General features: G+C 42.5%; 1 protein-coding gene across 4 annotated transcripts in view; it reads left to right on the top strand.

The window, feature by feature from the left end:
- The window catches only part of RHOBTB1 (Rho related BTB domain containing 1), a 78531-nt gene that overhangs the window by 50361 nt on the left and 5611 nt on the right, over window positions 1–22559 (top strand). For all 4 annotated transcript variants that reach the window (XM_077258787.1, XM_077258788.1, XM_077258789.1 and 1 more), the window contains 6 exons: window positions 7102–7287; window positions 9777–10738; window positions 13465–13583; window positions 16155–16305; window positions 16769–16857; window positions 17615–17720. In XM_077258787.1, the coding sequence (XP_077114902.1) occupies window positions 7102–7287; window positions 9777–10738; window positions 13465–13583; window positions 16155–16305; window positions 16769–16857; window positions 17615–17720 (1613 nt within the window). The remainder of the gene's footprint in view (window positions 1–7101; window positions 7288–9776; window positions 10739–13464; window positions 13584–16154; window positions 16306–16768; window positions 16858–17614; window positions 17721–22559) is intronic.

Raw genomic sequence — 22559 nt, forward strand, 5'->3', positions numbered from 1 at the left:
GTAATGGATAGCACCGTGTACACGGCTGCACCTGCTCGTCTAGAGGTCGCAATGACAAGTATGCAGCAGTATAGAGAATGTATTATCATGTGAACAAGGCAGATTGGCTATTCAGGAATTTAGAAAAAGTCTATGATGGCCACGGTGAGGTCACTAGTTGCAACAATATTAAAGAGGATGTCCACTACTGTACAACCTTTTTATTAATGGGCCTATGGAGGTCAAAACCTTTTAAGAAAATTGATATTCACATTATGGACCTGTGAGCCTCCTCTGTATTCAGGGATTCAGTTTCTTCAGGTGGCTGAGATCAGCATTCAGTAGGTCTTGTTGGTTGAAGTATTCACATTTTGTCCGTGCAGAGTAAACGCTGCAGCCAATCAATGACTGCAGCCCTCACATGACTCCTCACCCAGATATTGATCCATGAAGCGCTGAGTACGGAGAAACGACTCCAGTTCGGGAGTTGTGTATAAGGTTTTTTTCACCTCCCTGGGCCCATTAATAAAGTGTTGACCATTTTAAATACCAAAGTAATAGTTAAAGGGGTATTCCCATCTTATTTGTGATATAGCCAATGGATATGTCATAAATGTCTTAGTGGTTAGCACTGTTGCTGTGCAGCGCCGTGGTCCTGGGTTCAAATCCCACCAAGGATTACATCTGCAAGGAGTTTGTATATTCTCCCGTGTTTGGGTGGGTTTCCTCCGGGTTCTCCGGTTTCCTCCCACACTCCAAAGACATACTGATAGGGAATCTAGATTGAGAGCCCCAATGGGGACAGTGATGATAATGTCTGAATATTGCTGTGCAATATGATGGTGCCATATAAGAAAAACATAATAAATAATAATAACAGCGCATGCATTAACTCTGGGATCCTATCTCTAACTCTGACCTTCCTATTTAGCAATGTGTATAAATCACTTTACCCTTTAAAATTAAAGGGGTACTGTTAATGTAGTAATATACTAGCAACACTCCACCAATATCTGTGTTTCGCAGTTGCTTCCGGGTCCTGGCAGCTTTTGATCATGCTATGTGTTGGCATGTCTTTAAAGATGTGTATAAAGGTGGCTGACTGAGTTCACAGCAGTAGCTAAGCCAACCCCCTTCTCCGTCACAATGGATGAATATGTAGAGAAGGGGGCTGCCTTAGCTATTACAGTAAGCAGTCAGCCAGCCTCTTTCATATACCCCATTGACCACAATCCACCATATCAAATGATTTTTCTGTGTCAAGCACAGGGCCTGAGGTGGAGTTGCTCCAGTGGGATGGGTTTGCCCATATATCTCAGGTGTATATTTTAGGAATTTTGGAAAAAAATGAGCTCTGCTGCTACTTTTGTTTATGAAGATCCCATAGATAAAGCCCACACCTGTCAGACATTTATGGCATATACTGTGCATTTACTGGAAATGCTTAAGATGAGTAATTCCCATTTCACAAAAGCTTCTCCGAAACTAACGTCCGACTTTCCACTTTTGTTTTCTCTTGCCTAAAGTTATCACTGACCAGTACAAGATGAAGCAGTGCACAGAACCTTTAAAACCTGTTCCTTTAGGTTAATTCTTCTTACGCCAAATCCTCGCCACCTGCCATCAGACCCTAGTCTGCTTACATGGAGGGTCAACAGTAGGAATAAGTGCTACTTGCAATCTGTTGACAGAAGGTTGGCCCCATAAGGGTTCAGCTTCCTCGAATACAAGTAAAGATTTAATTACTTTAACAGTGTATACTTAGGATTAAATATAGTGTGGAATCTACGTGCAGAAAGGCCGAGCTGTTCCCAAGCGCCTCTTGGGTCATATTAGAGCCTCTCATATCTCGAGTCATGAGACAGATAATATGGATTACACAGATCTATATTGCTGGCTCAGTCATTTAAAAACATCCATTTGTGATCTCTTCTCCAGTATAAGTTTTTGGGATATTGAAGGACATTGGTGATCATATTATTTTTTAGGCAATGGAAGTGAGTACGTTGACGCCCTCTAAGGGCAACATCGGCCCTGTAACCTTCGAAGCAGATTTACAACATGAACTAGGGTATTTCACATTTCATTTATGTTTGTAGTAACCTCTGACTCTGAGATAGACGCCAAGAGTTGATGCCAAGTAAACAAGTAATGAATATACAATGTCCCATAACTGGAAAGCACCATAAATTTACCAGGTCCGGGAACGTATTTGGTTAATAAAGCGTTTTGATTAACTCATTCTTCAGTTTCGATGTTGACCGTTCAGTTTCACTAACAACATTAATCTTCCAGAGAAAACAACAGGGAGACTATGTGGGTATCGTATGGATAATGCCCATTTCCTATAAATGTCAGCATTAGTGAAGAGTGAGCGTGCTCGGATAAGGTGTTCTCGGAGCATGCTCATGTGCTATAGAGCGTCTTCGGCGTGCCCGGATACTATGTTCGAGTCCCTGCTGATGCATGTTTTATGGCTGTTTGACAGCCACAGCACATGCAGGGATTACCTATTTGTTAGGCAAACCCTACATTTGTTGAACAGCCACAAGACATGCAACCGCAGGGACTCAAGCCTAATATTCGAGCACGCTGAAGATACTCTATTAGCACTCGAGCATGATCGGATAACATCTTATCCAAGCACGCTCGCTCATCACCAGTCAGCATATATACTGTATATCTGTTGGGACCTTGCTCTTGGAATTGCATCAGGTGCCCAGAATATGGATGCAACACTGAAAAATTAGATAGGTGAGGGTCTGACACCTTGCAATCCCACCGATTAGGTACAGGCGAATAGGAAATAAGGAGTAGTACTTGGCAGCGGTCTCTAAGCATTGTGTGGGGCTGCAGTTTTCCACCCATTACAATGCTTATATCCGGCAACTGTACGCCAGTCTTTACACCCCAACATTGTCATATTGCTGACCTAACCTGGATAGTTCATCAATTGTTTAGGCCCACAAAACTCCTTTAAGGCATATGGACATCATACAGAGGGTCTTTACGCTCAGTCAGAACCCTTTGGTATTTTCCAGAACTGGGAGCTACATAGTAAAACTCTCTCTCAGGTTGACTCGACATGCTGATGCGAGTCATGGTTGCCTATTTTTTTTAGTATAACCTGCATAAAAGCTGATTCCCAAAGACGGCTATAAAATAAGTCACCAAGGGTTAGTGAAGTCAGGCTGATGGCCATACACATGGGGGTGGTGGCTGTACTTTCTTATATCTTTCTTCTCCCATAATAGTACTTTGTCACAATGACTTTCGGTTCCACCTTTTCAATTAGTGGTGAGTCCATCCTCCGCCTAATCTTCCAAGCTTTGTTTTATGTTGCCCTATTAGCTCAGTGGAGCATTGACTCATAATTTGGGGTGTGTGTGTGACAATGCTGAGGATTACAACCTATTAATGCTTGATTAGCGTCCTTTGATGACTGTGGTTGTACGTGACTGACTACCGGGTCCTGCCATCAGTGGAAAGAGCATGTGGATTAAATAGCCTGGATCAAAAAGCCTCAATATGCACATGCACTGCATTTTTGTAGGGAGATGGCAGAGCAATAACTTGTGCGGTTTTTATTATGATGGCTCATGATAATATTTACAAGCACAGGATACAGAAAAGGTTGGCTTTCTTTATTGCACTTGTCTTTTAAGTACTTTTCTCTGCACTTTCTAGCTTAATCAGTACTTAGCCCCGGGCAAAGTCTTGGATTGAAGTTTTTTTTTTTTTATTAAAAAAAGTTATTGGATATCTCCTAGACACTTGGAGCAGTGCCTGGGTTTGATATTTATAGCTTTAGAAGTCTTTTTTATGTTGAGGATAGAAATATGTAGAGCAGTTACATAAAGCACTTTATTTTTGAGTCTTTATTGTGGCTTACATAGAGCTTGTCACAAAACCGAGGACAGATGTAATGTTTTTGTGGAGCAGTGATGACATGCTACCTTAAAAAAATTCCCCAGTGATTTTTTTTTATTCATTCTCTAACTAGTTCCCCAATTTACATAATTCAGCTAATATTATCCTATTTAGTTGTTCCTTTCTGTCTGAAAATTAATGGATTTTTTCTTCTCAGTTGGGTCCTGTGATCTCATGGTGACCCCCTGGGAATTGCACACCTTCATGTTGCCTGTCACTCGAGGTTTCTTTGTGATGAAATGGCATGGACTGTAACACAAATCTTCTTCGCAGTTACTGATGATGATTACTCAGCTCCTATTACATGGTTACAATGTAAGAGATGACAATTCAGACCCCTGACTTATAATATGTAAACTAATTTAGGAGAATATAGAGGGAGGGATAGTCATTGTAAACCCCCCCCCCCCCCCCCCCCCAGCAAGAAGCTGGTACTGGTAGTTGCCAATGTAATGATGTGCTAATGCATGGTGTGACTTATAGCCGAGCCTAGATGAATAACATGAGGGTGAAATCTGAGAATGAAAATGGAGGATAAAAGCCTGAACTGCATCTAATTAAGTACACTATATTAATATGTGAAAGAAGTGCAGAATATAAAAGTGTAGTCCCGCTTTTTTTTTACTTTTTAATGCAGTGATCATGTGTTGACCGTGCACAAGATGGCTGAGATTTAAAGAGATCCTGTGATGCTAAACATGGTGCCTGATCTGCAGGATGCATATCATAAAGTAGAAGGAGGCTTTATGTTTAGGAGTCCAGTGGGCGGTCCTAATAACAAATTTCCAGCCTTCCTTGTATGACTATGCATAGAAATGTTAGTGATTTCAATCAATAAAATACAAGTTTTTAATCTTTTCCCACAAAACCAAATATTAGTCTCATCGTCTCCTGCTTTTTACCATACTGCCTTAGGTCTGATTACATGTACAATCTGACCAGTCCACTTTAATCACTTTATATTGAAAATCATTGTCCCAGATTTTTTTTTTCTTATATTTTGCAACTTAAACTTGACTCTATGACGATAAAGCAGTTAGATAACTTTGCATACAGCCATGAATGAATGGTTTGTGCTGCTGATCCCAACTCCCTATAATTACCACTGTAGAGGACGAAATGACGTAGATTATTAGCAATGGGCTGTAGAGATCAGCACTTATGTGCCAGTAATGAGCAAACTTACGTCACCTCCCAGCCCAGAACATGGAGTGTGCTGATGACCTAAATATTAGTAAATGGGGGGCCTACGCCATAGCTGGAGGAGGGTTGGGGGTCCGCTCTGCATCCATATTAATTTTCTTTACATCCATTTAGATGACTACAAGAAATCATTTCTAATCATCATCCCTTGCCAAAGGCATTTCATTATTAAATTTAAGAGGCTAATTATTGCAGTAAAAACCTGTAATTAGTTAGGTTGTGCCCTTTTAGCAGGCAACGCAAGCAGCGAGACTTCAGATATTTTATATTTTGCCTAAATATACACACTTTTTTTTTTATTCTAACAAGGAGAAACCTGCAGTGTTAGTATATTAGCATATTATTTTTAGAAACTGTGTCTGGCGTGATCTTCATGCCATTCTGTTGAGATCTAGAAAAAGAACATGAAGGTGTATGATCACGCGGCAATTAGCTCTTCGATGTGTTGTGTATGTATTAACTCGTACAGTATTGGGGGGATAACCAGTTTAAAAAAAAAATTAAAAATGTGTTAATAATGTATGTAAAGCGCAGTGGAATTAATGGCGCTATATAAGTGAGTAAAAAGAATAAAAATAAATACTGTTAATAAGTACAGCTTGTCGGTGGTGGAGGCTGAGAATAGCTCCAAATGACTGTATAGATTTAATTCTGTGTAGAAATTTAGCACATTCTTATTTATAATGGGTGTTCCGGCATCAGAATATACAGCTCAAGCTTTCGTAAAAGGGAGAAACATGGAAGAGGCGCAAATATTCTGTTATGACAAAAGTAGGGTAAAAAATGGAAAAGTACCATATGTCCCCTTAGTAGGAGTTTGCCTGTGTTGGCCATGTAGTGTCAAGAATGATTATGTAAACCAGTTTACTGGTGTTAGAGGAAATCAGCATTATAAAGAGGTTGTCTGGGAGAAAACCCAATTTTGAATGTAAGACAACAGGTCCAGGTTCTTTACGAAAATCGGGAAACATTCCCCAGGCAGAAGTAATGTAACATTGCATGGTGGCTATTTAAGCAATGAGCGTAAGGGTCAGGTCCTGTCCTGGCTCAGGTCAGGGGGCTCCGTATATGAAATCTATGTGCTCCAATAAATCGTATGGACAGGGGTTGTCTTTACAAGGCAACTCCTTTAGTGAAAAAGGACCAGTCATTTACCATAAATATGTATATTTATTTGGAATTGTTTATTTTTCATTTAAGAAGAGTTGAGGGTCACATCCACTGGGCTAAAAAAGACTTAAGATTTAAATACAGGGAAAAAGGGGGCATATCTTAGGGATGGAGAGGTGCAAGAACAAAATTGAAAAAACCCCCACTAGATTTGGGATAACAGTGGCATTCACACCAGGATAAATGTGCCAGACCTGGCATGTCACTCTCTATAAGGAGAAAACTTACCTCTTAGATTCCAGTCTTAGCCTCTCATCTAGCCAAATTGGTTCTCATACTTTGCACTGACGAGGGGCAATACCCTTAAACACCGTGTCTGCAAATTAAGATTCTGATTTGGCTATTATCCTAAGTCATATTGCAAGGCTTGTTAAAAGGGTTGACACTGACTTGCAAGATCGCTACTTCCAGTAGGTGGCACTACAGTTCAAGTCCTCTTCCTCTGTGAAGAGACCATTTGCATATTTAATTGCCAGGAGGAGCGTGCAAGGTGTTTAAGTCTCCTCATACTGGCATGCCAGACTTGGCATGTCACACTCCAAAAGGAGAAAACTTACCTCTTAGGAAAAAAAAATTCTATATTGATTTTTTTTGTCAAGTATCTAGTTATGTCCTCTGTACGGCAGAAGTAAGGTCGCTTGCTGTCTTCTGGGTAGCTGCTGGGAACTTTGAGAAACTTTGGTCTCCATAGACATTTTTTAGACATTTTCTTCTACCCACTTACCTTGTGAATATATAAAAATGATTTCTGCTCATCGAGTGACTTTTGTCAGTGATTTTAATGATGTATTTCTAATTCGATGGTGCTTTCTTTTTCAGATCCGATGTTGTTGTCCTTTGTTTCTCAATTGCAAATCCAAATTCCTTAAACCATGTGAAAACAATGTGGGCTCAGGAGATCAAGCATTTTTGCCCCCGCACACCTGTCATTCTTGTTGGCTGCCAGCTGGACCTGCGTTATGCCGATCTTGAAGCTGTGAACAGGGCAAGGCGACCACTGGCCAGGTGAGTTATATTCTTTATTTTAGCCCATTGTTAAAGAGGTGATATAGATAGTACATAATCCTGAGCTGATAATGATTTCTATGTTCTCTTAAAGGGAATGTGTCATCAGAAAATTACCTTGATTAAGCCAAGTGTTTTTGTTAAACGTTTTTTTTTTCTCAAAAAGTTTTATTAATGATTTAATTTCTGATATTGCTATGTATATAAAATAGAATCCTGAAATCTTAAAGCCTAATATTAGGGTTATACCTAGAAGCCAATGAGCCAGAGAGCCTGTCTATTGCTGCCTATGTGAACACTGTAATGAATATTTGTAAATGCTGTTTATTAGAGAAGAGCAAAAATATTCACATTATCTTGATTTGGCGTTTGCTTCAGTACCAGACAAGTAGGGACTTCCTCGAACAGCACTTAAATGTCGGCCTCCTGGGCGCATCTTGCGATTAATAGGCCCGCTCAATGTCATTACATCATGTGAGACCTTATCACTAGGCCCCATGCAATATCGTTAGTGTGATCTCATGACATTGCGGAGGCGAAGTAATTGCAAGAAGCGCCCAGAATTCCGGCATTCAACAGATGGACGATGAAGTTCACACTGCCCTGGTCTGTCTGCCACAAAATACCGATCAGTGTCACAATGTGTATAAATACATCATCTAGCTGTGAGTATATTCTAGCATTTGTAAAAGGAGTGGCACATTGCATAGATCTAAAGCTACATTTATATTGTGGGATTATCGTGAAGACATGCTGCTGATAACTAGTGATGGGCGAACCCCTAGATGTTCGGGTCCTGCGAGTTCAGCCAAACATTTAAAAAAAAAGTTTGGTTCGGGTACCGAAAAGATTCCCGAACCCGGACGCCATTCAGATGAATGGGGGGCCCGAACATACGTTGTTTGCCACACTGCCATCTGAATGACAGCGTGGCAAACACTGCCTCTGATTGGCGGTAAGATCATTACCGCTGATCAGAGAGCTCCGGTTCTCTTGCTGTCAGATGACAGTTTGAGCCAGCAGCTGACTGGCGGTAAAAGATTACCGCCGGGCACAGAGGCGTTGGCAGCCTTCGTCTGCTTGAGAAACACCGATGTTCAGGGTGCCAAACCAGAACAGTAAGGCCATGTGCACACGTTCAGTATTTTTCGCGTTTTTTTCGCATTTTTTCGCTATAAAAACGTGATAAAAACGCGAAAAAAATGTGAAAAAAAGCTTACATATGCCTCCCATTATTTTCAGTGTATTCCGCATTTCTTGTGCAAATGTTGCATTTTTTTCCGCGAAAAAATCGCATTGCGGAAAAAAAAGCAACATGTTCATTAAATTTGCGGAATTGCGGGGATTCCGCACACCTAGGAATGCATTGATCTGCTTACTTCCCGCATGGGGCTGTGCCCACCATGCGGGAAGTAAGCAGATTATGTGCGGTTGGTACCCAGGGTGGAGGAGAGGAGACTCTCCTCCACGGACTGGGCACCATATAATTGGTAAAAAAAAAAGAATTAAAATAAAAAATAGTCATATACTCACCTTCGATGGCCCCCGGAGTCTTCCCGCCTCTCAGCGGTGCATGCTGCCACTTCCGTTCCTATAGCTGGTGTGTATGAAGGACCTGCGATGACGTCGCGGTCACATGACCGCGATGACGTCGCAGTCACGTGACCGTGACTTCATCGAAGGTCCTGCACACACACACAATCTATAGTGTGTATAGTGTTTTTTTATTATTTTTAAACATTCTGTCCTTTACTATAGATGCTGCATAGGCTGCATCTATAGTAAAAAGTTGGTCACACTTGTCAAACACTATGTTTGACAAGTGTGACCAACCTGTCAATCAGTTTTCCAAGCGATACTACAGATCACCTGGAAAACTTTAGCATTCTGCAAGCTAATTACACTTGCAAAATGCTAAAAAAAAATGCGAAAAAAAACGGGAAAAAAACGCCAAAAAAAAAAATGCGGATTTCTTGCAGAAAATTTCCGGTTTTCTTCAGGAAATTTCTGCAAGAAATCCTGACGTGTGCACATACCATAACACGGACTTCCTGTAGGTGTTCGGTACGGACCCCGAACTTTACTATTTGGGTTCGCCCATCACTACTGGTTACCCAATGAATGAGTAAATTTGTCCTTCATTAGGTATAGTGATCTTGTGGGCAGCGTAAAAAAATCATCGTTTAGGCTTGTGTAAAGAGGACTCGCACCATAGCAGCTTATGCGCATTGAACGATTTATTACAGATTGCTCACTGTGCATTGTGGACCGTTGTCTGCCTCTGCAAACAGGCTATTAAATGTTTACTGATTGACAGTCGTTTAGTGCCTCAGGAGGGTCCGTGTGAACATGCCCTAAGAAAATAAATACTTCAGAACAATCTCCATTGTAATTTAAGGCTTTGTAAATGCACATGTTAATGCTGAAAGGTTCATGAGATGAGTTTTCTAATACACTACATTCACTGTTATGTTTCATTTCCATTATAGACCAATAAAAAGAGGAGACATTTTGCCTCCAGAAAGAGGAAGAGAAGTTGCAAAGGAACTTGGAATTCCATATTATGAAACCAGTGTTTTTGACCAATTTGGGATAAAGGATGTGTTTGACAATGCAATCAGGGCTGCCTTGATCTCTAGGAGACATCTTCAGTTTTGGAAGTCCCATCTGAAGAGAGTCCAGAGACCATTGCTACAAGCTCCATTCCTTCCCCCTAAATCCCCACCGCCAGTTATAAAAATACCCGAGTCCACTGAGTCGAACATTAATGATGCTGGGGATTTACTGGACAATCCTCTGTGTGCAGATGTCATTTTTGTCCTCCAGGACCAAAAACAGATCTTTGCTCATAAAATTTACTTAGCTACCTCCTCTTCAAAATTTTATGACCTTTTTTTAATGGAACATGAAGAGTCTCAGAACCCCGTGGAAAGGTTCTGCAAGAAGGAAAAGCCTACAAAAGATTTGTTATTGCGGACATTAAGCCTCGATACAGACGAGGATACCGATGGAGCTTCCTTGAAACCATCAAATGCCTGTCTTCGGATTTCAAGAAGCGATGATACCTTACTAACATCAGATTGTGACGAGGAAGGTTGTGTTGCTTTATCGTCTTGGAGCAAAGGCTTTCATAATATGCACCAAAAACTGATGGTCAACCCAGTCTCTAATAGGACTTGTTCGATGACCGTGGTCCGAATGGATTCCTCTGTTCAATATGGGCCTTTTAAAACTGTATTACGCTTTCTGTACACAGGACAGCTAGATGAAAATGAAAAAGGTTTGATGCGAGTAGCACAAATTGCTGAAATTCTAGAAGTATTTGATTTGCGAATGATGGTAGAGAACATCACAAACAAAGAAGCCTTTATGAACCAGGAGATTACAAAAGCGTTTCACGTCAGGAAAGCAAATCGAATCAAAGAATGTCTCTCCAAGTCAACCTTTTCTGGTGAGCAGATTCTCTTTTGATTAGATTTCCATTCATCCGTGCCTTTTGCTAAACACCTCTTCAAGCTCTGGAATTGTAGATCTGGTACATGTGCAGGTCACGTTTACAGACCCTTGCGTCACTGATGACCTCTTTTCAGTGCTGTCACCTTTTCAACCCCACTTTTTACTCATTTCTGCTCATAATTTATCTTGAAACTGCAAATCTTTTTTCTCCAGAGGCATATGCTCGCAGGTCATTAACCACTAAAAAAAGAACACACGTCTTACTGAAAGCACTACACATGGAATGGTGTCTAGTTGCAATTTATATTTGCAGCTTTTAATCTTAAATCTACAAAATAGTAAATTATGTACAGACGGATGTTAGTAGACTATTGGTAAAATATTGGAAGAGTAGAATACATTACCTGCATTGACCTACACCTTTACTGAGGCACTCCATATATAACTATTCCCCATTGTATGCCCATTGTCAGATTTACTCTCTGTGTAAGTGAACTAGCCAAGAAGCCACTGAAAATTTAGGTTATTGCAACTTCCTCCATTTAATCACTGTTTCCGCTCTTACACAGGCAACATATAGATTCTTTAAAAAGCAGTCTGCATTCTGCAATTGCACCTATCCATTCCCTAAATAAGGCCCCCCTTCCTTGCATATAAAGCTAGTCTTATAATTCAAGGGGGTAGCATCCACCAAAAAACGACCACAGAGAAGAGCTGAGTACAATGCCCCCATGGCTAATGACTAAAGTTACATATAAGGAAGATCAAGCCATATGTCAGGAAAAGAGAGGTCCATGATCACAAAAAAAGTGCAAAATTCAGGAAAACAATGGCATTTACACCAGATAACACTATTACATGTATATGCAAAGTGACAGATCCTCTTAAAGGGAATCTGCTATAGGACAGGTACTTTCTTTTAAATTAGAGCATCCAATCAGTGACCATTGGTGGAGGTGAAGAGGCAATTAAGGGCACATGGTGTTTTCTCTTTAGAGCATCCACAAGGCTGGTTGACCAATAGAAATCATAAACTTATAATGCACACACCTAAGGTGGCCATACACATCAGGTAACAGTAGGTTGTTGGCTTAGCAGCAGTTGCACTTTGGTCTGATGAACGAACTGTACACAGATGTTGTTCACAATTGAATCCAACGACACTGAGCAAAGGACAAATGGTCTTAAAGGGAATCTGTCAGCAGGTAATCTGAGGACAGCATGAGGTAGAGGTTAAAACACAGAATTCAGTAATGTGTCACTTATCAGGCTGTGTGCTGTAGTTTACTTACAGAGAAGGTTTTATCACCTGGTGATTATCATTGCTGTGACTAGCTGCCTTGTGAACACTGGTCCGACTCCGCCCCTTCCTGTGATAAGCAGCTTACTGTCACTATACAGTGTGCATAGATAACTTAATGTGGGCGGGGAAGCTTTCTTAACTCAGATTCCAGTTACATCTAAGAACTCTGATTGTGACACAACTGCTGCACCCAGTAAACTAAGTGACACATCGTTGGAATCGGGGTCTCTTTCTCTACATTACGCTGCTCTCAGATGAGGTAGCCAAAACCTAGTGACAGATTCTCTTTAATGGGAACGTTCTTTAAAAGAAAATGATCATTTATGAATGAAAGCGCTTTCATCCAACTATCAAATTAAATTATTTCAGACAAAGTGAACTTTAGTCCAGACAATGACAGAGTGTCTAATGCATTTGGACGACCCATTTATTGGCAAACAAGCGTTTTATCGACAATCACCTGATGAACAATTAAAAGACTCGTTTGTCGGGTGTCGTTTGAGCAGAGTTAAAAATCATCGCCATCAGCTGCGCATCACCCCATGTAAAGAGCTGATGTGCTGCCGATAACACGGCGTCCTACAGGCACAGAATGATCGTATTGACCATCGTTCTGTGTGCGTAGATTGTGCGATGTCTTGTATAAAGAGGCCAGTAGATGACTACCGATCAGCGGTCATCTAACAGCCTGGATCGCCAGTAAAGGGGCTGTTAATATTATCCAACACATTAAGTTTCATCAACTCCAAGGCGCCCATGCACATCACTCAGCTCAATTTCCAACACACATGAACTCTCGTCTCGATCCAATATGCATGTGTTTTTAATAGGGAGAATGGAACACGATCCTTCTCGTCCTTGACAACCTGGAAGGTCTCGTTATACAGTAGACGGTTGCGTGGTTACGCCAGTATCGGTTGACTTTAGTTCTATGTGTATAGACACCTTTATACATGAAGTATACCTGAATTCTCAACATTTCTCTCAGCCAAGAAAGGATGAGGTGATTAGCATGTAATACAGGGGCGCTGTCCAGTGTATTAGCCATCATCCCGTACACCTTCAATTATATATCTACAGTAGTAACCAGCAGCTCGGTAAATGTGTGACGTGGCCAGTAAAGCTGCTGTAACATTTACGTTCATCATATACAGAATAGTCCTTCTTCCCTTCACGAGGATATAGTGTTAAATATAGCAATTTTCATGTTACGTGCTAATTATGAAAGGCATAACCAGGAGAAGGATGATTTTCTGACACCTCACGGGGCTTCTGCTCACTTTCATTAATGCCCAGGAGCGTTGTGAAATGATAGCACGGTCTCTCCGCCTTTTGCTCTTATTCTGACACCGTTCCCTGTGTTCCTGGAAGCCGTGTCGCTACAGGCTTAGTGATCATGTTTCTATATTTGGTTCCAGATGTGACATTTAAATTGGATGATGGAAGCATCAATGCCCATAAGCCGCTTCTAATCTGTAGCTGTGAATGGATGGCTGCAATGTTTGGAGGTTCATTTGTGGAAAGTGCGAATAATGAGGTATATACATTTATTAGGGGGTTTTTTTCAGCTCTTCCTTCTTTATAGGAGCTTTTTTGCTTGTTGTATAGTTATGCACCCATGGAATATATTCATTGCATTATTAAACTGTAACCTTCTGCAAAAAAAGTCTCTGATCCCAGCAAAAAAAATAACATGGGCCCCATTTATAAGTGTCATTGTTTAGGAGGTCAGAAACAAGACCAATGAACTAACATGGAAACCACTTTCAATCTTTACTGTAAAAATATATCTTCTTTTAAAGGAGTTGACATCAGATCTCCATACGATAGTTATTATGTTATCTTATTGCTCGGACCCTCACCAATCATGAACTTTGAGGTCCATTGTTCCACCACCTGAATGGGGAACGGTGCCATGTATGCTGGTTTTCTAGGTTTTCTACTCAATATCTTCAGACTGACAAAGATAGACCAGTGCCATAGTCCCTTTCTCTGTCAGTACTGTAGACTTTGTGCAAGCACTACTCCATTCATGCGGGGGACACATGATTGGTGAGGGTCCAGTGGTGGGGCCTCTAGCTATCGTGTCCATCTTGGGACATCTCCTTTAATAGATGTATGCATATTCTGGGCCAATGCATAATACTACACACCGAGGTAAAGATAGCTATACTATTGGCACGTGTCATGGGAGCCATTTAAATTTGAGGTCAGCCCTTTGGCTATTGCATAGTACATCCTCCCCCCCCCCCCCCTGCAGATGAACTGAATTGTTAGGAGGTAATAGATAAAGGAATTGTCCCAAGGGTCAAAAGAAGGAAGCAAACATCGAGATCTTATGAGACCAGTATACAAAATGACTGTTCAAACGAAGCACATGCACTCGGAGCACCTTTGTTGCGGTGTACCGAGCAGTTCCCTGCTATTTCCCAACTACTTGTTTTCCATCTATCTTCTCTCTTCTCTAGCTCCTGTAAGTCCAAAGCTGTCTGTTAAGGAAGGATGGGACAGAGATAGATGGAAAACATGTAGGTGGGAAGGTGCTCTGAACTGTAAGTGAAAAGGTGCGCTGAACGGTGCCCTCCATAAGGGGAAGGTGCGCTGAACGGTGCCCTCCCATAAAGGGGAGGTGCGCTGAACTGTGCCCTCCCATAAGGGGAAGGTGCGCTGAGCTGTGTGCTCCATAGGTGGGAAGGTGTGCTGAGCTGTGTGCTCCATAGGTGGGAAGGTGCGCTGAGCTGTATGCTCCCATAGGTGGGAAGGTGCGCTGAGCTGTGTGCTCCCATAGGTGGGAAGGTGCGCTGAGCTGTGTGCTCCCATAGGTGGGAAGGTGCGCTGAGCTGTGTGCTCCCATAGGTGGGAAGGTGGGCTGAGCTGTGTGCTCCCATAGGTGGGAAGGTGCGCTGAGCTGTGTGCTCCCCTACGTGGGAAGGTGGGCTGAGCTGTGTGCTCCATAGGTGGGAAGGTGCGCTGAGCTGTATGCTCCCATAGGTGGGAAGGTGCGCTGAGCTGTGTGCTCCCATAGGTGGGAAGGTGCGCTGAGCTCTGTGCTCTCCTACGTGGGAAGGTGGGCTGAGCTGTGTGCTCCATAGGTGGGAAGGTGTGCTGAGCTGTGTGCTCCCATAGGTGGGAAGGTGTGCTGAGCTGTGTGCTCCCATAGGTGGGAAGGTGTGCTGAGCTGTGTGCTCCATAGGTGGGAAGGTGCGCTGAGCTGTATGCTCCCATAGGTGGGAAGGTGTGCTGAGCTGTGTGCTCCCATAGGTGGGAAGGTGTGCTGAGCTGTGTGCTCCCATAGGTGGGAAGGTGCGCTGAGCTGTGTGCTCCATAGGTGGGAAGGTGCGCTGAGCTGTATGCTCCCATAGGTGGGAAGGTGCGCTGAGCTGTGTGCTCCCATAGGTGGGAAGGTGCGCTGAGCTGTATGCTCCCATAGGTGGGAAGGTGCGCTGAGCTGTGTGCTCCCATAGGTGGGAAGGTGGGCTGAGCTGTATGCTCCCATAGGTGGGAAGGTGCGCTGAGCTGTGTGCTCCTATAGGTGGGAAGGTGCGCTGAGCTGTGTGCTCCCCTACGTGGGAAGGTGGGCTGAGCTCTGTGCTCCATAGGTGGGAAGGTGTGCTGAGCTGTGTGCTCCCATAGGTGGGAAGGTGTGCTGAGCTGTGTGCTCCCATAGGTGGGAAGGTGTGCTGAGCTGTGTGCTCCCATAGGTGGGAAGGTGTGCTGAGCTGTGTGCTCCCATAGGTGGGAAGGTGTGCTGAGCTGTGTGCTCCCATAGGTGGGAAGGTGCGCTGAGCTGTGTGCTCCCCTACGTGGGAAGGTGGGCTGAGCTGTGTGCTCCATAGGTGGGAAGGTGCGCTGAGCTGTGTGCTCCCCTACGTGGGAAGGTGGGCTGAGCTGTGTGCTCCATAGGTGGGAAGGTGCGCTGAGCTGTTGGTCTACAGCAAGAGTGCACTGAGCGCCTGTGCTTGCTGTGAACAGTCATTTTGTGCAGATAGACTCCCCAATAAAGTTTGCAGGTGACTCCAGGTCTATGAGCGAGGAATAATATTACATTTGTAGCTTAATTTCTTCTGATCGGATGGTTGCTTATTGAGAGTTTTGTGTTTGTTTGCAGGTCGTCCTACCTAATGTAAGCAAATCTTCAATGCAATCTGTGTTAGACTATCTGTACACCAAGCAGCTGTCGTGCACGTCGGACATGGACCCACTGGAGCTGATTGCACTGGCAAACAGAATCTGCCTTCCACGTTTGGTGGCTCTCACTGGTAAGGAAGCTCAGGGTTGATTACGTTGTCTACCTTCTTAGCTGCAGTTCCCATTTGTACTGTAATGCGGCTGTAGGAATTCAGTGCAGTAAATTGAAATATTATAGGAATAGTGGATGACTTATCAGTAGAATAGATTATCAAATCGATGGCGGTCCAACACTAGGCACCCCATCAATACATACTTTTTTATAATTGTTTAAGCCTATGATAGAACGGGTAACATGTATGTAGAAATGCACTACAACTCCCAGCCAGCTGTGCAGCTTACAGTGCCATCATTAACCCACCCGGTTCCACTGTTCTGTATTATTTAATAACTTTTTAATTCTAGCGGATTTTAAAGTCATATTGTATGTAGAGTGTTAATAGAATCTGCTTTGCATGTATTTCTCGATGGCCAGAAACATTTCTATAATTTATAATGGTTGTCATCGAGGGTAAAATGTGCTTTGTCCTGCAGAACAGCATGCTGTGCAGGAGCTGACCAAGGCTGCGATGAACGCGGTGGATATCGATCAGGAAGTGCTGACCTATCTGGAAATTGCTCAGGTTTGTGTTATGGTCCTGTTCCATCAGGCACACAGGATATTACTGTATAAGCACCAGAGGCAGGGAGAGGAGAGCAGATGTAATGGCCTTATCTTTCAGCAGAGATTATCTTGGCTAAAGATCAGGCCGTCCTGGAATTGTGTTGATCGGATGAGAGAGACATAGATATTCATAACAGGCACAGACATGACGTTAAATCTTACGTCCGTAGCAATCTGTAAAAATCATTTAGGATTTTATGCTAAATGTTTTTGTTTTTAATTTATTGTTTTTATTTTACATATCACTATCTATAAAAAAAACAAAAAAAAAAAAACAGAAAAGTTGCAATGTTCACTAAGCCCAATACTAGACTCATACTTCCTGTTCTGTACAGATAGCTTTTCTGCTGTCATTATTACCATGACAGATAAACCCCTCTGTAGAGTATTGATGCCTTTCTCAACTTTGCTGGTGAAAAAGAATAGGAAGTATGAGTCTAGTATTGAGCTTAATGCCCAGTGTGAAATTTGCAAGATTTTTTTTATATATACTGTATATTGTGATAAGAAAAAATAAACAAAAAACATAAATAATTTAAAATATACCATATATCTTTCATTTAACACAAAAGCTGATTTCATTTTCCGATGATTCATTGCTTGGAGCTGTTTAATGGCAGATCCCATGTAATGGGTTGTGTGGTTTACGGCATATTTGACAACAAATAATATTTTATAGTACACACTTATATGACTTTGCACATTTTTTCTTACAGTTTCACAATGCACATCAGCTGGCGGCCTGGTGCCTGCACCACATCTGTACCAATTACAACAGTGTCTGCTCGAAATTCAGAAAAGACATCAAATCGAAATCAGCAGGTAGGTACTTCTCAGTGTATACAGTACATAATTCTCAGTGTATACAGTAGGTACTTCTCCATTTATACAGTAGGCCCTCCTCTGTGTATACAGTAGGTGCTTCTCCTTATATAGAGTAGGTCCTCCTCTGTGTATACAGTACATAATTCTCAGTGTATTGAGTAGGTGCTTCTCTGTGTATAGAGTAGGTGCTCCTAAGTGTATACAGTAGGTGCTCTTCAGTGTATACAGTAGGTGCTCCTCAGTGTATACAGTAGGTGCTCCTCAGTGTATACAGTAGGTGCTCCTCAGTGTATACAGTAGGTGCTTCTCTGTGTATAGAGTAGGTGCTCCTAAGTGTATACAGTAGGTGCTCTTCAGTGTATACAGTAGGTGCTTCTCGGTGTATACAGTAGGTGCTCCTCAGTGTATACAGTAGGTGCTCCTCAGTGTATACAGTACATAATTCTCAGTGTATACAGTAGGTACTTCTCCATTTATACAGTAGGCCCTCCTCTGTGTATACAGTAGGTGCTTCTCCTTATATAGAGTAGGTCCTCCTCTGTGTATACAGTACATAATTCTCAGTGTATTGAGTAGGTGCTTCTCTGTGTATAGAGTAGGTGCTCCTAAGTGTATACAGTAGGTGCTCTTCAGTGTATACAGTAGGTGCTCCTCAGTGTATACAGTAGGTGCTCCTCAGTGTATACAGTAGGTGCTCCTCAGTGTATACAGTAGGTGCTTCTCTGTGTATAGAGTAGGTGCTCCTAAGTGTATACAGTAGGTGCTCTTCAGTGTATACAGTAGGTGCTTCTCGGTGTATACAGTAGGTGCTCCTCAGTGTATACAGTAGGTGCTCCTCAGTGTATACAGTAGGTGCTCCTCAGTGTATACAGTAGGTGCTCCCCAGTGTATACAGTAGGTGCTCCTCAGTGTATACAGTAGGTGCTCCTCAGTGTATACAGTAGGTGCTCCTCAGTGTATACAGTAGGAGCTTCTCGGTGTATACAGTAGGTGCTCCTCAGTGTATACAGTAGGTGCTCCTCAGTGTATACAGTAGGTGCTCCTCAGTGTATACAGTAGGTGCTTCTCTGTGTATACAGTAGGTGCTTCTCTGTGTATACAGTAGGTGCTCTTCAGTGTATACAGTAGGTGCTCCTCAGTGTATACAGTAGGTGCTCCTCAGTGTATACAGTAGATACTTCTCTGTGTATACAGTAGGTGCTCCTCAGTGTATACAGTAGGTGCTCCTCAGTGTATACAGTAGGTGCTCTGTGTATACAGTAGGTGCTCTGTGTATACAGTAGGTGCTCCTCAGTGTATACAGTAGGTGCTCCTCAGTGTATACAGTAGATACTTCTCTGTGTATACAGTAGGTGCTCTTCAGTGTATACAGTAGGTGCTTCTCTGTGTATACAGTAGGTGCTCGTCAGTGTATACAGTAGGTGCTCGTCAGTGTATACAGTAGGTGCTCGTCAGTGTATACAGTAGGTGCTCCTCGGTGTATACAGTAGGTGCTCCCCAGTGTATACAGTAGGTGCTCCTCAGTGTATACAGTAGGTGCTTCTCTGTGTATACAGTAGGTGCTCCCCAGTGTATACAGTAGGTGCTCGTCAGTGTATACAGTAGGTGCTCTTCAGTGTATACAGTAGGTGCTTCTCTGTGTATACAGTAGGTGCTCGTCAGTGTATACAGTAGGTGCTTCTCTGTGTATACAGTAGGTGCTTCTCTGTGTATACAGTAGGTGCTCTTCAGTGTATACAGTAGGTGCTCCTCTGTGTATACAGTAGGTGCTTCTCTGTGTATACAGTAGGTGCTTCTCTGTGTATACAGTAGGTGCTCCCCAGTGTATACAGTAGGTGCTCGTCAGTGTATACAGTAGGTGCTCCTCAGTGTATACAGTAGTTGCTCCTCAGTGTATACAGTAGTTGCTCCTCAGTGTATACAGTAGGTGCTCCTCAGTGTATACAGTAGGTGCTCCTCAGTGTATACAGTAGGTGCTCCTCAGTGTATACAGTAGGTGCTCGTCAGTGTATACAGTAGGTGCTCCTCAGTGTATACAATAGGTGCTCCTCAGTGTATACAGTAGGTGCTTCTCTGTGTATACAGTAGGTGCTCCTCAGTGTATACAGTAGGTGCTCCTCAGTGTATACAGTAGGTGCTCCTCAGTGTATACAGTAGTTCCTCCTCAGTGTATACAGTAGGTGCTTCTCTGTGTATACAGTAGGTGCTTCTCTGTGTATACAGTAGGTGCTCCTCAGTGTATACAGTAGTTGCTCCTCAGTGTATACAGTAGGTGCTTCTCTGTGTATACAGTAGTTGCTCCTCAGTGTATACAGTAGTTGCTCCTCGGTGTATACAGTAGTTGCTCCTCAGTGTATACAGTAGGTGCTTCTCTGTGTATACAGTAGGTGCTCCTCGGTGTATACAGTAGTTGCTCCTCAGTGTATACAGTAGGTGCTTCTCTGTGTATACAGTAGGTGCTCCTCAGTGTATACAGTAGGTGCTCGTCAGTGTATACAGTAGTTGCTCCTCAGTGTATACAGTAGGTGCTCCTCAGTGTATACAGTAGTTGCTCCTCAGTGTATACAGTAGGTGCTCCTCAGTGTATACAGTAGGTGCTCCTCAGTGTATACAGTAGTTGCTCCTCAGTGTATACAGTAGTTGCTCCTCTGTGTATACAGTAGGTGCTTCTCTGTGTATACAGTAGGTGCTCCTCAGTGTATACAGTAGGTGCTCCTCAGTGTATACAGTAGGTGCTCCTCAGTGTATACAGTAGTTGCTCCTCAGTGTATACAGTAGGTGCTCCTCAGTGTATACAGTAGGTGCTCCTCAGTGTATACAGTAGGTGCTCCTCAGTGTATACAGTAGGTGCTCCTCAGTGTATACAGTAGTTGCTCCTCAGTGTATACAGTAGGTGCTCCTCAGTGTATACAGTAGGTGCTCCTCAGTGTATACAGTAGGTGCTCCTCAGTGTATACAGTAGGTGCTCCTCAGTGTATACAGTAGTTGCTCCTCAGTGTATACAGTAGGTGCTCCTCAGTGTATACAGTAGGTGCTCCTCAGTGTATACAGTAGTTGCTCCTCAGTGTATACAGTAGGTGCTCCTCAGTGTATACAGTAGTTGCTCCTCGGTGTATACAATAGGTGCTCCTCAGTGTATGTAATAGAGTATGACCATGTTATGATAAGCTCCACATACAGTATGGCCACATGGTAACTGCCGAGTTACACAAAATAATATTAGTAATATTGTATCTTTTTTGCTCATGTGTATATTTCCTGTGATCGGTTGTTTGGATCATTTTTGCTCTACTTCCCTCAGTAGACGAGCCATAATTTCTATTTTTAACCTCTCCTGCAAACATCCATCTGTCAAGGTGATTTCTCCACTATTTCCAATGGTTTTCATTCTCACAACATCTGGTGCCATAAAGCTAGCGACACACTTTCTGATATTTCTGCTCAATGCAACTCTCAGGTCCATGTCTGGGAATATCAGGTGACCAAATGCGTTCTGTCTGTAAAGAAGACATGACGGAAAATCTAATAGCAATTATTTAACCCTTTACTTTTCAGTAGTGATGAGCGAATATACTCGTTACTTGAGTGACCTCCGAGTATTTTTAGTGCTCGGAGATTTAGTTTTCCTTGCCGCAGCTGAATGGTTTACATCTGCTAGCCAGCCTGAGTACATGTGGGGGTTGCCTGGTTGCTAGGGAATCCCCACATGTACTTATGCTGGCTAACAGATGTAAATCATTCAGCTGCGGCAAGAAAAACAAAATCTCCGAGCACTAAAAAATACTCGGAGGACACCCGAGCGTGCTCGAGAAATCTCGAGTAACGAGTATATTCGCTCATCACTACTTTTCATTTAAAAAAAATGCAAATGATAAGGTCTTTGCCAGGTGGAAACTGGACTAAAAAGTAAAAGTTTTCAGTGTATGTTCACACAGAGTGGATACACTTCAAAATCAGCATCAAAATACTCTGTGTGAACATACCCTTACCTGTCACAGGTCCTGATTTGATATTTCTTCGTGTATGGCATATAGTTTTCCTATGTATCAATTCCTCCCAGTTATTAAGAGTGTCATGTAATGGACACAGGGATGTAAGACTCGTCAGATTAGTGTTATCAGAGCGCAGTCAGCCTGGTATTTGTGGTATTGTGTCCATCGCCTGACCGGTACAGTGAAACCATCAAAGTTTCTTTTTACTGACTTCAAGCAGAGATCTTGAAAACTTCTATTTAGATACAGAAAGCAGATTGGAAAATAAGTATTTTATTAAAAATCAAGTTTAAAGGGGCATTGTTATCTCATTTAATAATGACGCTACAGCCTTGTCACTGTTTGCACATGGGCATTCACGGCCATCTGCTGCAACAAAGATGTAGTTAAAGAAGCACTCCTCCTCCTCCCATCAAACTTTTTATCCTCTTAATATATTGCACTTATCATATTATATAGCACTGTGTACTTACAATTGCTCATTTTACCTTTCTACCCAGTAAATTCCTCTATTTCTATGTTCTCAGTGGAAACAGGAAGTCTTTTGTCCCTGTATTTATCATTCCCTTCTTCAACTCCTGACCCAGCTGTGACCTCTTTCTACTGCCAGGGACTTTTGCAGTGACTTATGACTCATACAGGGAAAACTGTTTCTACATAGAGCTTAGAAGGATTCAGCTAGGCAGTTTTTAATCACGTGACGTCATAAACCTAATGGAAAAGAGAAGACTGAACCGGGCAGAAAGGCAAAATTAGCAATTGTAAGTGCACAGTGCACACTTTAATATTTTAAGAGAAAAAAAATCAGATGAGAGTGCTACTTTAAGCGAATGGGACTGGCTGT

This window comes from Ranitomeya variabilis, chromosome 4 (genome assembly GCF_051348905.1).
Source record: "Ranitomeya variabilis isolate aRanVar5 chromosome 4, aRanVar5.hap1, whole genome shotgun sequence".
Lineage (NCBI taxonomy): Eukaryota > Metazoa > Chordata > Amphibia > Anura > Dendrobatidae > Ranitomeya > Ranitomeya variabilis.